This window comes from Ctenopharyngodon idella, chromosome 3 (assembly GCF_019924925.1).
Source record: "Ctenopharyngodon idella isolate HZGC_01 chromosome 3, HZGC01, whole genome shotgun sequence".
Taxonomy (NCBI): Eukaryota; Metazoa; Chordata; class Actinopteri; order Cypriniformes; family Xenocyprididae; genus Ctenopharyngodon; species Ctenopharyngodon idella.
Genome location: NC_067222.1, coordinates 33,902,304 through 33,922,809, shown reverse-complemented (window position 1 = coordinate 33,922,809; position 20,506 = coordinate 33,902,304). Strand labels below are relative to the sequence as shown.

Genomic DNA, 20,506 nt, shown 5'->3' with positions numbered 1-20,506 from the left:
CAGTAAGCTCAAACCTAAACCTCACCCTCACTTGCTTCGCTGTGCAGAAACTGAACACCTGACCTTTTGATAATATCCAGCACATTTTCACTGTCAAAGATTTTACCTTAAAATCATTGGTAACCACTTGCATCTATCTTATTTTGAAAATAACAGTAGTAATACTAAACAATTGCATTTTCAGTTGGGATTTAGTTCACCTTGAATAATTTAAGATCTAATTGTGGCAGTGATGTTCACAGTGCTCAGTGTGAATGTGTACAGTATGTGTAAGTGAGAATGAATTCCTCGTAACAAACAAGGACACCAATAGCACTGTACCTATTTGTGTCTGCTATTTCCTCTCCTCCCCACTCATCCTACCCCCCTGTCCTGCATGATCTGATTTTTACATACACAGCATATAAAACAGTATTGATTTAGCTCTCTTTCTCTTCTCCTTCCTTCCTGTTCTTCTCTCTGTTTGACACATGAATTGCTGTGATATTGCCATCTCTCTTTCCTCTCTCCCTCTGGATTATTCCTTCCATCTTTTGTTCAGTGTGCATAAAGACTATTGACAGCCAATGTCCGCCCACTCTTCAACATGGAGCCCTGAGCCACAGATCCTGCTGTTCTCTACATGGCTGTGAGCTGTGCTCTGTCAACTCGACCTTCAGCATGTATGGTGTTCTAGTGAGCGAAGCCTACCATTTCTTTGCTGTAAATGTGTTCTCTAAAGATATTATTATACCTGTGAATCTCCTGGGAGAGTTTAAATGTGGCACTCATTCTGCGCCACTAGCATCACCAAATGAATGTGTAAATATAATGACAATGTTTTAATGACTTGGTTGTTTCTGCATGTTTAGTTTGAATATAAGAAAGTGTTTTGAGGATGCACAATATATCTGTGCCATACCAATAAATCTGATATTACAGTGTTTTTTAAATAGATTATTGATATTAGATATTTAATTGTGCATGCCCATTTTCCCTATTTTACATTTAGATTACCTTTGCTGTCATCTAACACTCACATAAATCTTTAAAATCCCTATTTACTCTCTTAATATTTGTCCAGGGTGTTCATCAGTGCATGTTATGGTAAATTGAACAAAAATGTATCACTTTTTAACTTATAAATAACTTTCACTGCCTCTGAAATGATATAACTAAGGCTGCACAAAAAATATGAATTAATAATTTCATAGCCTAATGGACTGCCTAATGTTTTCACGATCCAATCAAATCCCAGTGGATGAAATGCAAGTCCTTGCAAATATCATTTTCCAATAAAAATGTTTTCCTTCAGTTTCATTCAAGTTTCCTTCAGATTCATATCACATTACGGATGTGTTGCAGTTGCCATTATGTTGCCTTAAAGCACACACATACACACACACACACAGATGTTTATGCATGCACATAAATGCATAGAAATGATAGATGGACAAATTCTGGTACACCATTTCAAGACACTGACTACCGCAGCCACATGCACATTTTCTATTAGCTATAATCAGCATGTTATTCCTCTTTTCTCTGCATACACACATGCGGCAGCCACAGTCTCATAATCACTTTAATTGGAGGCAGCAGAAAGGAGGTAATTTGGCAGAGAGCGGAAGAGGAGAGAAAAAACATAAAAAGAGAAGGATTGAAGAGCTGTGTTTACTGAGCGACTGATGACTGGCTTTTGGCTGCTGTTTTTTGTTGATGTGTTTTCAGTATTGTCCCTGGGGTTGAATAGAGGTTAATTCTGTCATTTAAAAGCAAGGATCAACCTTTAGCACACGTTCGTGTGTGTGTGTGTGTGTGTGTGTGTGTGTGTGTGTGTGTGTGTGTGTGAGTGAGAACTGTCATTTTTACTGCATGCTGTTTGACATGCATTGACTATTTTTTCAGTGTACTGTCCCTAAAATTTGCATCCTTCTACAATTATTGAGTTTAAATGTGACTCCAAATACAGCATTTAATATATGATGTATTTAGCGTAACCTTGTTCATTCTTTTCAATTGTCATCCTTCCTCTAGAAAGAAATGAACAGGTTTAACCTAAGTGCTTCTGTGCCCTCTGGTGTGTGTTTCTTTTCAGAATAGCCATGCTGTACAGTGCAGATGTAAGTGCTTAAACTATATGTGTGTCTACACCATTATGTATAGCACTTCCCCCTTCCTAATACACTTGGCCACATATATATGGACACACACATGGGAGGATGGTGCATTAAATGCGTCCATTTGAACAGTGTGCTGTAGCATAACATCACATCCTACTCTTCTTGGACTGATAGTCATGCTGCAGGAAGACTACCTGCTGTTTGGGCTGGACGGGGAGGGTTTTTACTCTTCAGACTCGCCTCCATGCAGTAAGTTTTGACCAGGGCGTTTCTGGATCAGGTCCAAGTGGCTGGAGGTTTTACTTCTTGGTTTGTGCTGGAATGTGAAATATGATTTTAATTCATAGAGGAACTTTAATACAGACAGCGGCTTTATTCTCTCTGTCTGCTGTGCAGATTAGATTGTGCTGTGTTTGGATTGCGAGACAAAGAATAGAAAAGCTTTTGTCTTTTTCTTAATTGTTTGCACACATCATTAGCAGGCCTGAGATAAATGTTGTGCTCTATGGCATTTTCCTTGTGTGTGTGTGTGTGTGTGTGTGTGTGTGCGTGTGCTCCTGGTAAACCCTACGTTATGGGGACAAAATGGAGAAGACATTTTTTGGTCCTTTTGAGGAAAACAGCTTGTAAATCATACAAAGTGATTTTTTTTTTTTTTTTTTTTTTTGAAATGTAAAAATGCAGAAAGCTTTCTGTGAAGGGCAGGTTTAGGGTTAGTGGATAGAATATACAGTTTGTACAGTATAAAAATCCCACAAAAGTCCCCATAAAACATGAAAACCCAAGAGCTGCCCTCGACTAAAGATTTTCTGTTCAACTAGTAGTCATTTTAAGCGATTAGTCGACTAATCGCACGTTTATTAATAAACTATATAAATCATAATAAAGAGCCTTTAATGCCTACATAGCCTAATCAGCGTTCAAGCTCACGCATAAAGCTTGCCACAACGCACCGGCAGAAGTAATGATTATGAATGTTTCAGGGAAAAACAGCAAGGAGATTGCTTTAACATTTTAATAATTAATTGATAAACTAGTGTTTTCTGTATTTTCGGCTGGAGTGATGAAGTTGGCAATGCTGACTCGTCATCTCCGCAGCAGTGGACGTGCCTATATGTACTTTTCATATGGATTACATAACCTGAGAATATCTGTTTTCCACTTCAATTGGTTCATTTAAAAGTAGACATTTTGCTTTCTATAGATATATGTCTGAGAGGCAAGTTTTACATGGAGGTTCTTTTTTTCTTTTTTTGGGCGCGCTCAAGTTCACAGAGAGAGATGGCAGAAAACACACCCTGTTTGCTTTCATTATTTTACAAAAGCACAACGTTTTGTTGTTATTGTGAGCACACACAAATAAAAGTAGACTCTTCACAGATTCAAAAGATGTATTACTCTTATCTGTATGACCAAAAATGACGGAGTATTTTAAGTGCAAGTGATCGCACCGGCGCCTCCATGTTAACTGTCAGTTAGTGCGCTCCTACTATTCAGCTCCTACTATTCACAAACACTTGAATAGCCCACATTTTTCTAGGTTAACATTAAAGCGAGTGGCCATATAAAGTTTCTACTACTTACATGTTTCAGATTACAAGCCATATTTGATAGGTGAGCATTTGTATGTCCTGCCAGATGTACTGTAATTACCAGACTAGATGTTAATGATCTGTTCGTCACAGACTGCATGACTTCGCCACTTCCTGTGGATTTTTTTTTCCTGCGACTAATACAATTTTTTTTGTCGACTAACGGTTAGTCCACTACTCGGGGGCAGCCCTACAACATTACCCGTTAGACATGAAAGTATTATGAAATCATTTAAGACATTTCTTCCTTATATAGAGACTTTTTGGCATAAATAAAGCATAAAGTAAACAAAAAAAGCATAAAGTGTTCTTTAAAATTGAGTCTAAGAACAGAGGAACATCTGAGCATCTGTACAAAGAGTCACAATTACAAGAGTAATTTACTTCTTTGGTTAGGGACCTAGAAATAGAGCAGAATCTAAAATATTTGTTTTAAATTTTTTAATTCTTTTGAAATCCAGGTTTGAAAACACAAAAATATGTTCAAATTTTCAGCGTGGTCTCAGTCTTTTGAACTCCACTGTGTGTGTGCTGTTGATTTATTAATAAAACCAATCTGAAGAAGCTATAATAGCATATAACTTCAAAAAAACTATAGTCAACTCAACTGTAAATGATACAAATGATTATTTGTTGAATCTGAAGTGCTTCAAAAGCATTGAAACCCATTTGTTTTATGAATGAGGGCTTTAAGAGGAAATTAAATCTGTGCAACAGTGATCTGGAAGAATGATGGAATGAATGTGACAGTGAGGAGAGATGGAGTAGGTTTCTCACTACAGGCGCTCTGCCTGATGTCTTTTGAAGCTGGCACTTTCCTCTTTCATATTATGCTATGTGGCCTTTGACAGCACAGGCCAATTAGTGCAGCACATCAGAAGAGCATGCCAGAACCAAACTACCATGGGGAACCATGAAGCAATCCACTGCTTCTTATTGAGTTAGATCATTCGGAGTGCTGCAGTCTTTGCATAGGTAAAAGCGGTTTCTTTTGTAGATCTGTTTACAATAAGATTTATATTATATAGCCATGGTAACATGCACAAGCTTTACAATAAATTTCATGCACCTCATGTTTTATCTAGACTATATGGTAAACTTTTGGTGCCACTTTTTTGGTGCCACTAATGGTACCAGGTGTTGTGTAACAGGCTATTGACTTGACACCAGCTATGCCATATTGTAAATGCATTCATTATGCATTAAAAATAACCAAGCATTGTTGGAGGCCCTGTCGGATCCCATGATTTGAAGTGATTTACGCTAACTTCTGAATCTGGATGGTGTTATATTCCTCTCATGTGCTCTGCGGTCTATCCAGACTCTGAGGAATGAGTCACACGCAGCCTTCGGTGGCAGGAAACAGATTGGTCATGACTTTCAGAGAGCATTAGTGAGCACAGGAAAACTTAGCTAATGTTCCTCCACCTAAATTCCCTTCCTGGGGACTTTTGTGTTTTATATGAATGGAGAGAAACTAATAAGGATTGTCGTGAGCTAATCAAGTGCGGATTTAATGTAGTTTTAAAGGTTCTCTGATTTGCTAAGGCTCAGTGATTCAACGCACAGTAATGAGGCATGTTGTGTTAAATTAAATAGATTTTAGGGGGTAGGATTAGTGGGCAGCTCATAGTCTCAGATCACATATTTGAATGATTTATGAAAACTGAAGTAATGGCTGCTGAACAGTTATTTAAAAAAAATTGCAATAATATTTCACAATATTACTGTTTTTATTGTATTTTTGATCAAATAAATTCAGCCTTGGTAAGCATAGAGACTTCTTTCAAAAACAATCTTACCATCCCCAAACCTTTGAATGGTAGTGTAAACAATATTATGTTTTATTATAATATAATATAATATAATATAATATAATATAATATAATAAATACTTCATAGTGGCATGGCAGTCTGTGCAAACTATTGTATTGTTTATATAATAACAGTTTACAGAGACTCCAGCATCATTATTTAAATGTATTTTATGTAGTCAATTTATTATGTATAAAATGTTTTATTATATGATTGTGGTTTAATCTGTTTCCGCATCTAAATCCAAATCTGCCTCCAAACAGCGCATACAAAAATGTTGCTGTGGCTTGTTGCTTTAGTCTGTCAGTCTGACAGTCTCTTGTCTAAGTGGGCGGTTCTTGGACAGAATAATTAACACCAGATCATCTGTCATTTAGTCTGATATTTCTTCCTACCTGTCCTTCTCTAACTCGTTCCTTATGTGATTTTTGTGTGTATATTGTGTTACGATTGCCTATTGCTAAGGTTGTTGACTGTTTATCTTAAAGATATCAGCCAACAAAACTAGTCTTTTTCATCACATCAAACTGAAGCTATAAATTGCTAATGTCAGATCAAAGGTTTCAGGGTCACAAAAGATTCATCAACTTTCTACGAACTCTTTGGCTCTTTTCAACATAATGACTCATGAAAGTATGCCACGCCGCTAACTAAATCGGCATCTATCTATAGCAGTTTGTGCGCCGTTCTCTGTGAACGACAGCTGGGGAAAATTAACAAGCACTCTAAAATCAAAAGACCCCATCCATCTTTTCTCCTCAGTCGTGCTTTTTTTCCCTTCCTCTTTTCCGTTCCTCTGCCATTCTCCGGCTGAGTGACAGATTGAAAAGATGCAGAGATTACTTATTCTTTGTCCCCAAAGTGAACAAAAAACAAAGCGAAGAAGGAGAGGGAAAATGAAAGGAGCGATATTTGGTTTAGATGAGGAGAGAGAAAGGGGAGGAAGGAGGAGAAGGCAGAAGTATGTGTGATAGAGATAAGCACAATAGAGACAGAGAGGGTGATGGGGTCCTTTTCAATATAAAGATACTACCTACTAGAAAAAGAGAGAGAGGGAGAGGGAGAAAAAGTGAGTGGAGGAGTACAACCTGGAAAAGAAAGAATCGATCAGATACATGTGTTCCATTTTATTTTAACAAATCCCAGCCTTAAATCACTTCCACTGCTGTGATCAAACACTGATTTTTTTTTTTTTTTTTTTTCCTCTTACAGTGGACACGAAAACATCTTTTGATATCGAATTCACCCAGAAATTTCTTTGGGTTATAAAGTCCAATCCTGTAAGGTCAATAATCTTACTTTTTTTAAAATGTTCACATATAATTTTTCATCTCAAGTCTCCAAAGGAGTCGTCATTTAGTTTAACATGACCTTTTTTCCACTCTCTTAATCATGCTGTGTTTGCAAATATACACTCATAAAAACAACTGTTTTAAAAGGGAGTTTTCACAGTGATGCCATTGATGAACCATTTTTTTGGTTCCCTAAATAATCTTTCAGTGAACAGCTCTTAAAGGGTTAGTTCACCCAAAAATGAAAATTCTGTCATTAATTACTCACCCTCATGTCGTTCCACACCCGTAAGACCTTCGTTCATCTTCAGAACACAAATTAAGATATTTTTGATAAAATTTGATGGCTTAGTGAGGCCTCCATTGACAGCAAGATAATTAACACTTTCAGATGCCCAGAAAGCTACTAAAAACATATTTAAAACAGTTCATGTGACTACAGTGGTTCAACCTTAATGTTATGAAGCGACGAGAATACTTTTTGTGCAGCAAAAAAACAAAATAACGACTTTATTCAACAATACCTAGTGATGGCCGATTTCAAAACACTGCTTCATGAAGCTTCGAAGCTTTACGAATCTTTGTTTCGAATCAGTGGTTCGGAGCCTGTATCAAACTGTATCAAACACGTGCCAAAGTCACGTGTTTTCAGTAAACGAGGGTTCATTAGGTGGAAAGTGTTTCGAAATTTCAGTGGTTCACCACTGGGGGGCGTGACTTTGGCAGTTTGATACACGCTCCGAATCACTGATTGGAAACAAAAGATTCGTAAAGCTTCGAAGCTTCATGGATCAGTGTTTTGAAATCGCCCATCACTAGATATTGTTGAATAAAGTCGTAATTTGTCTTCTGAAGATGAACGAAGGTCTTAGGGGTGTGGAACGACATGAGGGTGAGTAATTAATGACAGAATTTCATTTTTGGGTGAACTAACCCATTAAAAGAACCATGTTTTCTTAATGTAAAGAACATTTTAAAAGTCTAAAGAACCTTTTTCCGCTATAAATAACCTTTTGTGGAATGTAAAGGTTCCATAGACGTTAAATATTCTTATATATTCATATATTTCTTATATGTTCATACTGTATGTTCCTATACCTTTAAACAGGAGTTTGAGTAAATGATGAGTAAATGATGACATACTTTTCTTTTTTTTGGTGAACTATCCATTTAAATCTATATGTAAATGTTCTCTGTTGTAATTGGTTACCCCACTTTATTTCCTACATTACACTGTAACACAGTGACAATCCATGCTGCTGAAGTGTCTTGCAAAACTGAAATTCACTTTGGGGATAAAGATGGTTGAACGACTCCTTTTTGCAGCTTAATTTTGATAAATTCTAGGGAAGCTTTGGATTCTTTTTTTTAGTAGTACATCAGGCTGTTGTATTTCAAAAAAGCAAGGAAAAATCCTGATCTACATGATATGCCTCTCTTAAAAAGTGGTGTAAAACACTCAAGGAAGCAGAACAAAAGATGCTGCGAGTTGAAGGGCATGTGAAGGACGGCGCTTGAGAAAGATTGCTCTCTTCCTGTTCCACTGAGAGTGCAATCATTCAATCTTTACATGATTATACATACTGTGCCTCTCCCATCTGAATCTCCATTACTTTTATTTATTCATTCATCCCTCTAACATATTCCCATTTTCAGCTGATTCTAGTGCACGCCAGACAGAATGCTCGTCATCAGCATATACAGTATGTGTTTTATAGACTCATAAGAGGACTATGATAATTGCATTGTGTATACAAAATGCCCCAATCATTTGTTCACCTCTACATGGAGCTTATCTTCAAGATCTTAAATGCTGTTGAAGGAGCTGCTATTTACATTGAGAGGTATACTAGAGCTGTCCATGGTGCTGATAAACTAGACTAACCTGGAATTGTCTTTGGTGCTGAAAATAATGCTGACTCTTCTGTTACCATAAATGCTTGCGTTTACTGCATATTATGCATTGTTGCTGTCTAAAATGGTACAGATTGTGTTGGTTGCAGTGATGCTGTTCTGAGAGCATGTGTTTAATGTAAGTCTTACAGTATATTGGTGTTGATGAGCGCTGCATTGCTTCTGTTTAACATTGTGCAGTCATGCGGTCTCGTTTCTGCCTCATTTCTTTCATCTCTTAGACATTTACATTTTTGCGTCAAAGTTTACGCTTCATTGTGTTGGAAAAGGTCAGTGTTGATCTCAGCTGACTGAGGCTTTCTAATCAATGACTGTTGCTTGTCAAGCTTGTGTTCCTTTACTGACAAAATCATTTAGAGTAGGTCACTTCTTATGTGTAAATTTGTTGTTGATTCATGAAATGTCCAATTTTTTTTTTAATCAAACAAATTTTGTAATAAAATAGAATTAATAAAATAACCAAATTGATTCATTCAAGTGTACATTTTATTAGATTTATTTTTCATGTAAATTCTGTGTAAACATTTTTTGTTTGATTACAAAAATTATTGAACATTTATTTTAATACAATAATAATTATACAATACAATAATTGTAATAATTATTACAATACATGTAGATGAATATTATCATTGTCATATAAAAATGTACTAAATATAATTAATTATAAATTACATTAAAATTATAAGTATATTTTTATATATTTTTTTATGCTGTGACAAGCTATAATTTCTCTTATAAGTTAGAGTTTTCAATCATGTTGTCTTCACTAGTTCATTATGAATGTCCTGTGGTGTGACAAATGAGTTTTTTTCAAATTATTATTATATACAGTCTTTTAATTAATATGAGGTCAATAAAAAGTACTAATTATTTTTAAATAAAGTAAATAAATAAAAACTTAATTAAAATAATAGTTTTGTTTTCAGGTAAGGGTGAAGTTAGTCTGTAGCCGTTATAAATAGCTGTAAAAATATCAAATCAATAGAAGTCTATATAGTATATCTTTATTTAGCAGGAGGTGTGTGTGCATGTGTGTGTGCGTGTGTATGTGTCATGTGTGCTTGCCACAGTGAGGCGCTGTGTGTTGCTGCAGAACTCCTCCTCCTTTCCACACACTCTTTCTCATCCTGTCCATTTCTCCTCTTTCTCTCTCCTCCCTCTTTCCTCTGATGAGGATCTCTCATCTCTTCCACTCCGTGATCAGCTAATCGAATCATCATGGCCACGCTACATCCCCACTTCTTCGTTTCTTTCTTCGCTCTTCATACTCTCTCTCTTTTACTCCGTCCAGCCCCTTCTTCCATTCTCATTCTCTTGTTCTGAATCTGGGTCATCCACTAGCATGATGGACAGTCTCCCATTATCACCCTCTTCACTTCTCCCCTAAAGCAAGAGAGGGAAATAAGAGAGGGAAAGTAGGTGAAAGAGGGGTAAGGGATGAGAGAAAGTCACAGAGTGCCCTGTTTGTCTGAACGCACGCTCTGATTGGCTGCTCGTTCCGCTGGTGTCACATTCTGCCCTCTTCACATGTTCACGCACCGGCAGCATCCTCACATGAGTGTAACACTCTAATGCACACACACACACACACACACACAGACTCATGAGTGCAGCCGGACACCGCTGGAATAATGGCTTCTTTACACCGGATTCCTTCAGCATGTCCTTTTCCAAAGCTAATGGACTAACTATCATCCTTGTCGGTTCAAATGAGTAAGTGACAGCGCAGTCTTCCTCAAAGATGCCTGTTTCTTACGCGCTCTTCTATATGTGTGTGTGTGATTAGAGTGCATTCTGTTATGTCAGACTTACAAGTGTGTGGTCAAGCTCTTAGTTATGCATTTTTACATAAGATTTTATATGTATTTATGCTTTTTCCATCCTCTTTTTATTCCATCAATCGCTCATCTGTCAGTGTCACTCATCCTCAATCCTTTCATCGTTTCTGAATCTCGGTTTAGCTAGCAATCATTTCTTAACATATTTTGTTATATTTTTATTAATTTCTTGTGCTTTCTCACTCTTTTTTTCATTATTATTATTATTATTTTATTATAATATGATTATTTTTTATTTTTCTGTATTAATATAATTAACATATATGTTATTATTCGGTTACACTTTATTTTAAGCTGTAATATTCAAATAAGTACTGAGTAATATTAAGAATGTACAATATAGGGTTAGGATTGGTATGTGTTTTAGGGTTACTTGCTTGTAATTATGCATAATTTACTGTTATTACTGTAGTAAGTACATGTAACATGTATATCAATGATACCATAAAATAAAAATGTCTATTTCTCTAATTTTTTTTATTACTCTGTGTAAATATGATTAATATTATATATGTATATGTGTATATGTATATATGTGTATATGTGCATATATATATACAGTCAAATCAAAAATTATTCAGACATTTTTGGTATATTTTTACTAGTAGGTGCAGGACACTATAGTTCATTTATGTAAGTGAGGATAAACTGTGACATATTATACCCAAAAATTCTTCATACAGTGGCCTACCAGTAAAATTGATAAAAATTCAGAACCAAAAATTATTCAGACACTTTGACCTGACCATGTTTTGCTGAAGTGTTATCTGACATAATTAAGATTAATATTTTCTGACACAGTTTAACTCTGAGATCTTGTTATATATTATTACCATTTTTTTAAACTATAGTGAATAAACTGTATTATGAATGAATGAAATGTTCAAGGTGTCTGAATACATTTTTGGTTTGACTGTAATATGCTAATATTCAGTTCATTATAACCGCCTGAACTTTGCTGCAATGTCATGTTTTAGTTGCTGAGAAACCAAAGTAACTTTTAAATTAGCACAGTTTGTTTGGCAGTGTGCACAATGTGTTATATTTTAGACATATTTGCTAATTATTTTGCTGTGATATAATGTTTTTGTGGTGTTTGCACAAGCTTGTCTATCTGACACTATGAACAAGCTCTGGTGTGTGTGCGTTTGGTCCTTTGGTAATTCAGCTCAACTATTTTGAGCTTTATGTGTGTCAAGTGCAGCTCTGTGACAGTCTACTGTTAATGCCACCATTATATTTTTCAAAGCCAGTGGCGTGAGAAATTATGATTTCTTGACACATTGTTGTGTGACACATTGTTCTGTAGACTTCAGATCAGAGAGGTTGCGTCTTGTGCTCACCAGATGGCCTTATATTTCGGCGAACACATGGACACATGTAATGCATACGTGGTTTTGTACACAAACGCGCACACATGTTCTTATATATAGAGCTGACATTTCCAACCTTACCCTTAAAAACTGAAAAAATCAGTTTGAAAAATCTCCAGTTCTTCATTTCATGCTGCCTAGATGTGTGTGTGAGAATGTGTGCTTGTGAATCTGTGTTTTGTTGTGTGACTGATGCATTACATGACAGATTTCCATGTGTGACATTCTTTTGCTGTGCTGAATTTGTTATTCTTAGCATTCAGAGACACTTTGTGCTTGTTTGTGTGTGTGCGCAACTCGCCATAAATGTTTAATGTTAATACAACAAAATTCTTGGAAAACATTTTAAAAAGGATGAGACATTACAGAACGAACACATTCAGCCTATCTGTATCAGCCAAAACACGTACCCATAATGCACTCCTGCCATGCAGATATGCTCACAAAATGTGTCATTTAACGTTTGCTGATTTAATTCGTAATTGTTGTATGTGACGATAATAGCGTCTGGCAGCTGTAGATAATTACATGCTGTTTTGATGCTGCAATTTTTTCCAAAATACAATTCTCATTTGCTCTGGCATGAAATGCTGAGCTACTGGCTGCCTGCTGAAAGCCCTTTTACCCTTAATAGTTTCGTAGGTGTTTATCCATGGTGTGGAAGACAGTCTAGGCCTAGAACATAAACATATGTGTTTACTGATATGCATATAGTGTGTGTTTGCTCACACGTACACCATTATATATTTGTATATCAGCCAGCGTATGTAGACATGTTTAGACATTACACCCACCCACACACATCTCAGAAAGACTGCTGGCCAATCATCTGAATGGTCAGTAACTTTGCAGTGTTATGGAATATTTTCTTTTTTAGTCACTGCAATTTATTTTAGTTACAGTCACTGCCACTGCCGTGTTTTCTTATCATTCCTCATGTGCTGCTCTGTTGTAAGATTTCTGAAATGCTCCACTGTTGTCCACAGAAAAGCTTAAGCCTTGCCATGTGTAGCCCTTAAATTATTCAGCACTGTTTTGGATCTAGACGTCTGGGCTGACTGGGAGTCTTCGTGGTCTCACAGTGTTGTCTGGTGAGGTGTGAGTGTGTGTATCTCTGAGTTTGTTATCAGTCCCTGAGAGCTTGCCAAGGAAGGAAAACCGCCATGAAAACACATTAGATTTTAGATACTCTGTATCTCTCTGTTTCTATGTCCCTATTTTTTTCTCTCACACAGAAATATTCGTTTCTTCAACTATGGGCACTTTTAGAAAAAAAACAACTTTCCATCAAAGTGTTATTTCCATAACAAATATACTGTTAAAAAAAAAAAAAAAAAAACCTCCCATAAAATTTACGGTAAAAAAACAGCAGCTGTGGTTGCCATAACTTTACCATAAAAAAAAAAGGTTGCAACGTTTTAGGTTTTACGGGACAGCACTTTTTTTTTACTATTTTACAGTTCAAAACCGTATAATTTAAAGGTTTATATTGTAATAATTACGGTTCTTAACTGTTTATTTTATTTTTCACTTCCAAAAACTGTAAATTTACTCGTATTTTACCTTAAAATTACATTAAATGTACCATTAGATCTACTACAGTTATTTACCGTATATAGTACGGAAACTTTCTGTAAACCAATTAACTGTTTTTCACCGTAGCATTTTTAGTCCTTTACCGTTAAAATCATGGCCATTTTTTACAGTGTAAAATGATGTATTGTGGAATTTACAGTGATGGAATTGTTGTTTTGTTATGTTTTATTTTGTTTTGTTGTTTTATTTTATTTTATTTATTTATTTTTTTGGGGGAATTTTATTTTATTTTTGGCATAAAATGGCTGACTCATTTGTCTTGCTGAGGTAACTTCATAGCTAGCATTTTATGCATCCATTCACAGGTGATATTGTTCTTGATTTTCTTTGTTTTTTTCATACATCACATGTCATATCTAATCTCACTTCATCTCCTTTGTGAACACCTTGTTAGTGCCAAATTTATTGCTTGTTGTAGAAATTATTTAATAAAGTGATTTATTTAATAAAGTTATAATTTGACAAGTTATGCAACTAAAAAAGATGTTTAAAAAAATAAGTATTTTTTTTTAGTAGTTTAGTAGTTTTTCATATTTTTTATTATTTAATTATTTTTATTTAATTTATTATTTCTATCATTTTATTCATATTTTAAGATCACAAGTCACACATATATGTGTCTGTGTATATATGTATATATATATATATATATAATAGACATATATACGTGTGACTTGTGATCTTAAAATATGAATAAAATGATAGAAATAATAAATTAAATAAATTTTATATATATATATATATATATATATATATATTTTTTTTTTTTTCCCATTTTATTTGTATGGGACAGTATATAGAGCAGACAGGAAGCAGAGGGGGGACTCGAACTCAAGTCATCCAATACGTTGAAGACACTATCTGTTAGTTTTATTAAAAATCAACCCCTCTGACATAAAAGTGGCTTTGTTTAAGAAACAGTCAATCTAGCTTTAAACCCAATGTTTAGCCAGATTCCCAGAGATATACAGTATACCCACACTCACTCTCTCAAAGTTCAGTACATCAATGTTGTGTGTTTGTGACTGGTAATTAAATGGCTGTTAGTTTGGACTCACACTGTTTTAGCCCTGCACTAATTAAAGAATCATCTGTTAATTCTGCTGAAAGACGGCAGACCTCAGTGCTCAAAGAGCACACTGGCAGGATGCACATAAATTACAGAAATTAACTCTTGCTACCTCCGGGGGTGTTTCACTTGATGTATATCACTTGATGAATATGCAAACAGAAAACTATTTTTTTTAATGAAAATCGTGAGATTCTGTATCTATCAACCCTTAGAAACTCTCTGTGTGAGTGTTAGTTCCCTAAAGCGATATTCTCTTGTGGAACTATGAGGAAAAAAATACGAGTGATGCTTACCAAAGCTGGTTTGTCTCCAACACAAACACGTACACACACATACAAGACTTTCTTCAAGTTCATCGTTTGAAACTCATTGCTCTTGTTCTCGCTGTCTCCAACCCAATTAAAAATAAACACTTAATCATTAGTTTCCCAAAGCACAACTTTTGAGGCCTGTTTTTTTTTCTCTCTCTCTTATACAGAGACACAAACTCTCTTTTATACACCCAATAAAAAAAGCTGAATTTTCAGCATCATTACTCCAGACTTCAAGGTCACATGATCCTTCAGAAATCATTCTAATATGCTGATTATAATCTTAATTATTCTAAATGTTTGTGGAATATATATGTAGGTCCTGATATTGGCCAATTAAAACACAGCACTGGGGAGCTGGGTCTAAACCTCAGGATGTGAGCTGTCTGCGCACTCATGCTTAAAAGAGCTGTTCTTGGCCAAAAATGTAATTTAGCCATCCAATATTCCCTTAATATCTGCCATACTCATTTTGTGATAGCCCAAGAGTAAAAAAAACAAAACAAAACAAAACAAAAAAAACATTAACCAATATACTGAAACCTCTTTAGCTGCAAAGAGGGTTCACTAACCAACCTGATTTCTATTCAGTGTTTTTCTAATTACAAACCTTTCATTAATATTTCAAAGTGGTAATCTTTTGAGAGCAGCCAAGTGTGGGCAAAAAAATGAGAGTATTATTCTTTCAGGGTCATGCTGCTGAAAAGTTACTGGAAGTATCAGTCACTCATTGCTGTATGCATATTTTTGACAAAGCAGTTCTCATACTTTTCACATATTATGTGTTTACTTTGTGGGTCTGCTGTGTGCTTGTTGAAGTGTGTTTGCTCACCTCCATGCTGAGCAATGTTTCCTGCAGGATAAAGTGAGTTCAGTGGTGATGGAAAGAGAAATGATTGCTTTAAGCAGAGGTGGAAAAAATCTACCACTGTTAGTGACATCCAAACGCTGCTGCAGCCTCCTACGCACTAGACATTCATCAATAAAGATGCCCTGTGTGCAGACCTAACAGAAGGTTTGCTTCTTTTAAAGAAGATCTGAAAAAGATTGTTTTGGTGATGGAACAGTTAGTAAGCAGACAGGTAAATCAGGACAACAACCTGTCTGAAGCTTGTTAATTATGGACGTCAGTTTCTCAGTAGAACTGCCGCCTGAAGAAAAGTGAAATTGAGAGAAACAATCGTTCTTTGATCAGCTTTTGTTATGTTGCGCTGGAAGATCACAGTGTAGAGGCCTGTACTTGTCTTCTGTTAATAAAGGCTGCTGGTATCAAGGGAATCGTCTGATTCTTGGAAATATTTCCCTAGGGGGGAAAAAATCTTGTATGTGCGTTTAGTGTTTTACAAAAACTGACAGTTCACTGTGGAGATTTAACATTCACAATGCCTAGACATCCACTTTAAAGGGATAGGTCACAAAAGAAGATATTTTAAAGAATGTGGGTAACCAGACATTCACTTCCATAGTAGGAAAAAATACTATGGAAGTCATTGGGTGCCATTAACTGTCTGGTTACCCACATTCTTTAAAATATATATATATATTTTTGTGTTCAACAGAAGAAAGAAACTCGTACAGGTTTGGAACAACATGAGGGTGAGGAAATGACGATAACATTTTTGGGTGAACTATCCCTTTAAGGGTACTGCCCCGATGACAAGTTGTTGTGCCCCTAGAGGTGCAATTTTTGCACATTTTTTTTCTAAAAGTTTGGGTATAATAATGCAATATGTCAGTATGCCTTAGTTATTGTGTGTTTGTGTGTGGGTCAGGTTTTACCACTCTGTGGGCACAGTAGACGTCAATGGAAAGTCCCCACCGTGATAGAAAAAATGTGTGTGTGTGTGTGTTTTCTCAGTAGGACTGTCAGGTAGCCAGGTTAGATATTACTGATGCCTCAGTGACACATCCCACCTTATCCATCACCCACTGACTGAACACCACCACCGTCTGCTCATTTTCTCACATGCACAGACACAAATGCACCCACATTAAATCTTTCTCCTGCACACATGCTCATAAACACATACACTGGAGTTTTAGGAGGGAAAAGCTTTTTTCTTCCTCTTTTCTGTTCTTCATGCAGTGAGCTGTGAATAATGAGAGAGATGTGAGCAAGAAAGAAGAGAGAGAGAGATTGTCAGGAAGTAGCGATTTCTGTAACCAACCCAACCAACTAGAGCCAACGCATCCTCCCTCCCTCTTTCTCTGTCTTTCTCTGTCATTGCCTTAGACATTTTCAGTCATATGGTTGACTGTTTTGGGAATGGATTGGAATGATGGTGGGGTAAAGCTGGACAGAAGAGATAGGAAAAGTGATGAGCAATGAAGAACAAGAAGAGCCAGGTTGGATGCAAATTGTTCTCTTCTTATTCACCTTTAACTCGATATTCCCATTTTTCCCAATTTTTAGCGGAAATGGGGAATGACTTTGCCAGGGGGAGTAATATGGTCATTTGGATGGTTGCACTTTTTCTGTCTTACTTGTGAAGATTATTTGTGTTCATTGGGGTCCAAATATCTAAGAAAATTATTTTGTATTAATTTATAATTAAATGCAACATTTTTGATTACAGCATATTAAAGTGAAAAGTTGAATTAAAAATGCTTCTTTTTTTTTCTTCTTTTTTTTGCTTTAATGGCAGCAGCACTAGAGCTGCATGAAGTTTTTGTCAAACCTGATGAAACTTGATGTTCTCTAGTATGATTTAAGATGATCCAAAAAGCATCTCGAGCTTCAATGGAAGAAAATCTAACCGTCTGTACAAAGAGTCACATGATCAATATCACTAACTAATTTACAAATTTTTGACTGAGAAATACTGCAGAATCTGAGATATTTTGTGTTCTTTTTAAATCATAACTTATAAAAATCACATATTTTCAAGGATTTCATGGATGGATATCCCTTTGATTCCTCCATTGTTTTGTTTTGTTTTGTGTTTTTTGTCAGTATATTTTCTCTGCAGAGCAAGCACATTAGTCTTGTTGTCCACTATAGAGGGGTCGAGGAAGAGACTCAAATTGCCTTTGAGGGTTTTTTGTGTATCTGTGGAAAGAAATGAGACCATTTCCCCTCCCACCAATCAGAGTGTTTAGAGAAAAGACAGAGACTAAGTAGCATTGATGCTGGAGGGAGGATGTGAAAAGTAAAAAGGACCAGATGGAAGCAACATAATAAAACAGAGTAGATTAAATGCAATCTAGAGTGAAAGAAAGACAAAATATACAAAGAGGAAAGGGGGAATGAGAAATGGAGAGTCAGAGGAGAGGGAAAGGATATATGGTGTGTTTGTAAGAGAACACTGCCTGTTGTAGAGGTCATATGTAGATATAAAAGGATCAAGGATGTTTTGATTATGACCTGATGAATTATGTAGAAAGGAAGGGTGTGGTGCATGCTTATGCTAAAAGAAAAAGAGGGAAACTGAAGGAATGGTGCTTTATTAAAAGATCATTAGAGCCTAGAACAATACAGGCAATTAGCACTGGGGTTTGTGCTAGATTTCAGGAAGAATAAACAGAGGCATATGGCTGTGTGTTGGATTTAGGGGAGCGAGTGAGGCAGAGATGGAGAGAGCGAAAGAGAGAAAGGTTGTGTTTGGCACTTTAGGGGCCATGTGATGATAAATGCTCCAGTGCCACAAACCAGAATGCACCTTGTTCGACATGAGCTATGTGATATTTTTAGCCAATCACAATGTACCGAAGGTTGAGGCTAACAAGACATCAAGTGCTCCACCAAATCCCTCATGCCTCTCTCTGTCACACCCCATTCCTCCAGCTCGGGCGGCCCATAAGTCATTCTTCTCTTTTCTGCTTACCATTTCCTTACTTTTCTCTTCTGACCACCTCTTGTCCCAGTTTTGCATCATCTTTCATTTTGTTTTGTTTTTTGCCTTCCTTGGTTTCTCTTTTCACTTTGGTAATCATGAATCGTGTTTATTCAGATCTGACATTTTGACTTGTGCTTGTTTTTATTGCTGTTGGTTGAAGAATCTTAAACTCAGATCATGATCTGTTTTGAAATGAGGTTGGGATTTTAGTTAGGAAATCGGTATAAAAGTGTACTCACTGCTTTAGCCACAACAGCAGCGGTTAACTTCCCTACAAACACACACACACACACACACACACACACACACACACACACACACACACACACATATACATGTACAAACAGGCTATTTGACATTTCCCAGCTTTCTGAGGGGCAATTCTGTCCCGTTCGTTTGTGAATATGCTGAAAGGGATGTCATGGATGAAGATGATAAGCATTCTTCTGGACAGACACTCTGACCTTATATAACACAATGTGCTCACAGTATATTTGATCATGTGTTTGGACTTGTTGGTGTGTGTGGAGGAGCAAACAAGTATTTTATTCCATTGTTTTTTCCCCCTTTTACCCATTTAAAAGTCAAAGTCGGCATGAAATGGAAGTTGTGATAGTCTTTTCCCCCCTATTGTGACGTATATCTGAGTGAAATGGCTTCTGGAATGAGAAAACAAAATGTAGGACTTGATCATCCTTTGGGAATTTATTAGATTGTAGGAAGTTGGGTGTTGCTAACTAAATGGAGGCAGATCTGAATGCCAGTTTGCAGTCAATTGTGGAGGATTTTTAGTCCCACCATCCGCTGAGACATACGTCATGAAGAGAACAGATGTTGTTGCGAGAGGGAGGGGAGGCTAACTTTCTTGATTAAAGATTACAAGTGCACATCAATTCTAAAAAATAATGATGTGCACGAATAAATCATTTATAATAAACAGTGCAACATTATGTAAAAAAAAAGAAGAAGAATGGTCAATTATGATTTCATGGTAAATTTTAGTAATCACATTGATTGATTGATTGGGATATAGGATGTCCACTTTACCAAAATTATTATCAAACAACAGTAAATAAAAGAATCAAACATTGAAGTTTATTCTAATGATTGTGAACTGCCTAATAATATGCAGCAATAATAACACGACAAAGTGAATAGGAATAATCATGTCTATTTTGTAAATTTATAAACAACAGCAGAAGTGATAATAGTGATATTAGCCATATTACTGATGCATGAACTTGTGCCAAATACTTTATCTGATTGGATGTTCCTTTGATGTCAATATATGGTAAGCATTTTTTCTTTAATTTTAAAAGATGAAAAGTAATATAAGGTAAGTTAAAGGGGACCTATAATGCCCCTTTTACAAGATGTAATATAAGTCTCTGGTGTCCCAAGAATGTGTCTTTGAAGTTTTAGCTTAAAATAGCCCACAGATCATTTATTATAGCCTGTAAATTTGCCCCTATTTGGGTGTGAGCAAAAACAAGCCGTTTTTGTGTGTGCAAATGGGCTGCTGCTCTCGGCCTGCTTTCCAGAATAGGTCAGAGCTATAACAACAACAAAGCTGGAGAATCTCACGCAGCCAAAATGACAATTGTCAGTAACGGTGTTCAGCCTTACATTGTTCAAACCGGAGTCGGACACTGATGGAGAGACTCAGTGAATAAATTTATGTAGCTGCTGTGGAGTTGATTCAACTCATCAACTAGCATGTGCCGTCATGGTAATCTTTTGTGCAAATCCAGCATTAAATTGA

At 36.1% G+C, this 20,506-nt stretch overlaps 1 protein-coding gene across 25 annotated transcripts in view; it reads left to right on the top strand.

Moving 5' to 3' along the window:
* The window catches only part of srcin1a (SRC kinase signaling inhibitor 1a), a 118,358-nt gene that overhangs the window by 21,725 nt on the left and 76,127 nt on the right, over nt 1-20,506 (top strand). For 7 of the 25 annotated variants that reach the window (XM_051885424.1, XM_051885446.1, XM_051885435.1 and 4 more), the window contains exon 1: nt 16,948-17,254. The exons of 3 other annotated variants lie outside the window; for them this stretch is intronic. In XM_051885424.1, the coding sequence (XP_051741384.1) occupies nt 17,227-17,254 (28 nt within the window). In that variant the 5' untranslated portion in view covers nt 16,948-17,226. Of the gene's footprint in view, nt 1-16,945; nt 17,255-20,506 lie in introns of those variants that run through there. 15 more of the 25 variants (XM_051885431.1, XM_051885437.1, XM_051885436.1 and 12 more) reach the window with 7 other exon arrangements.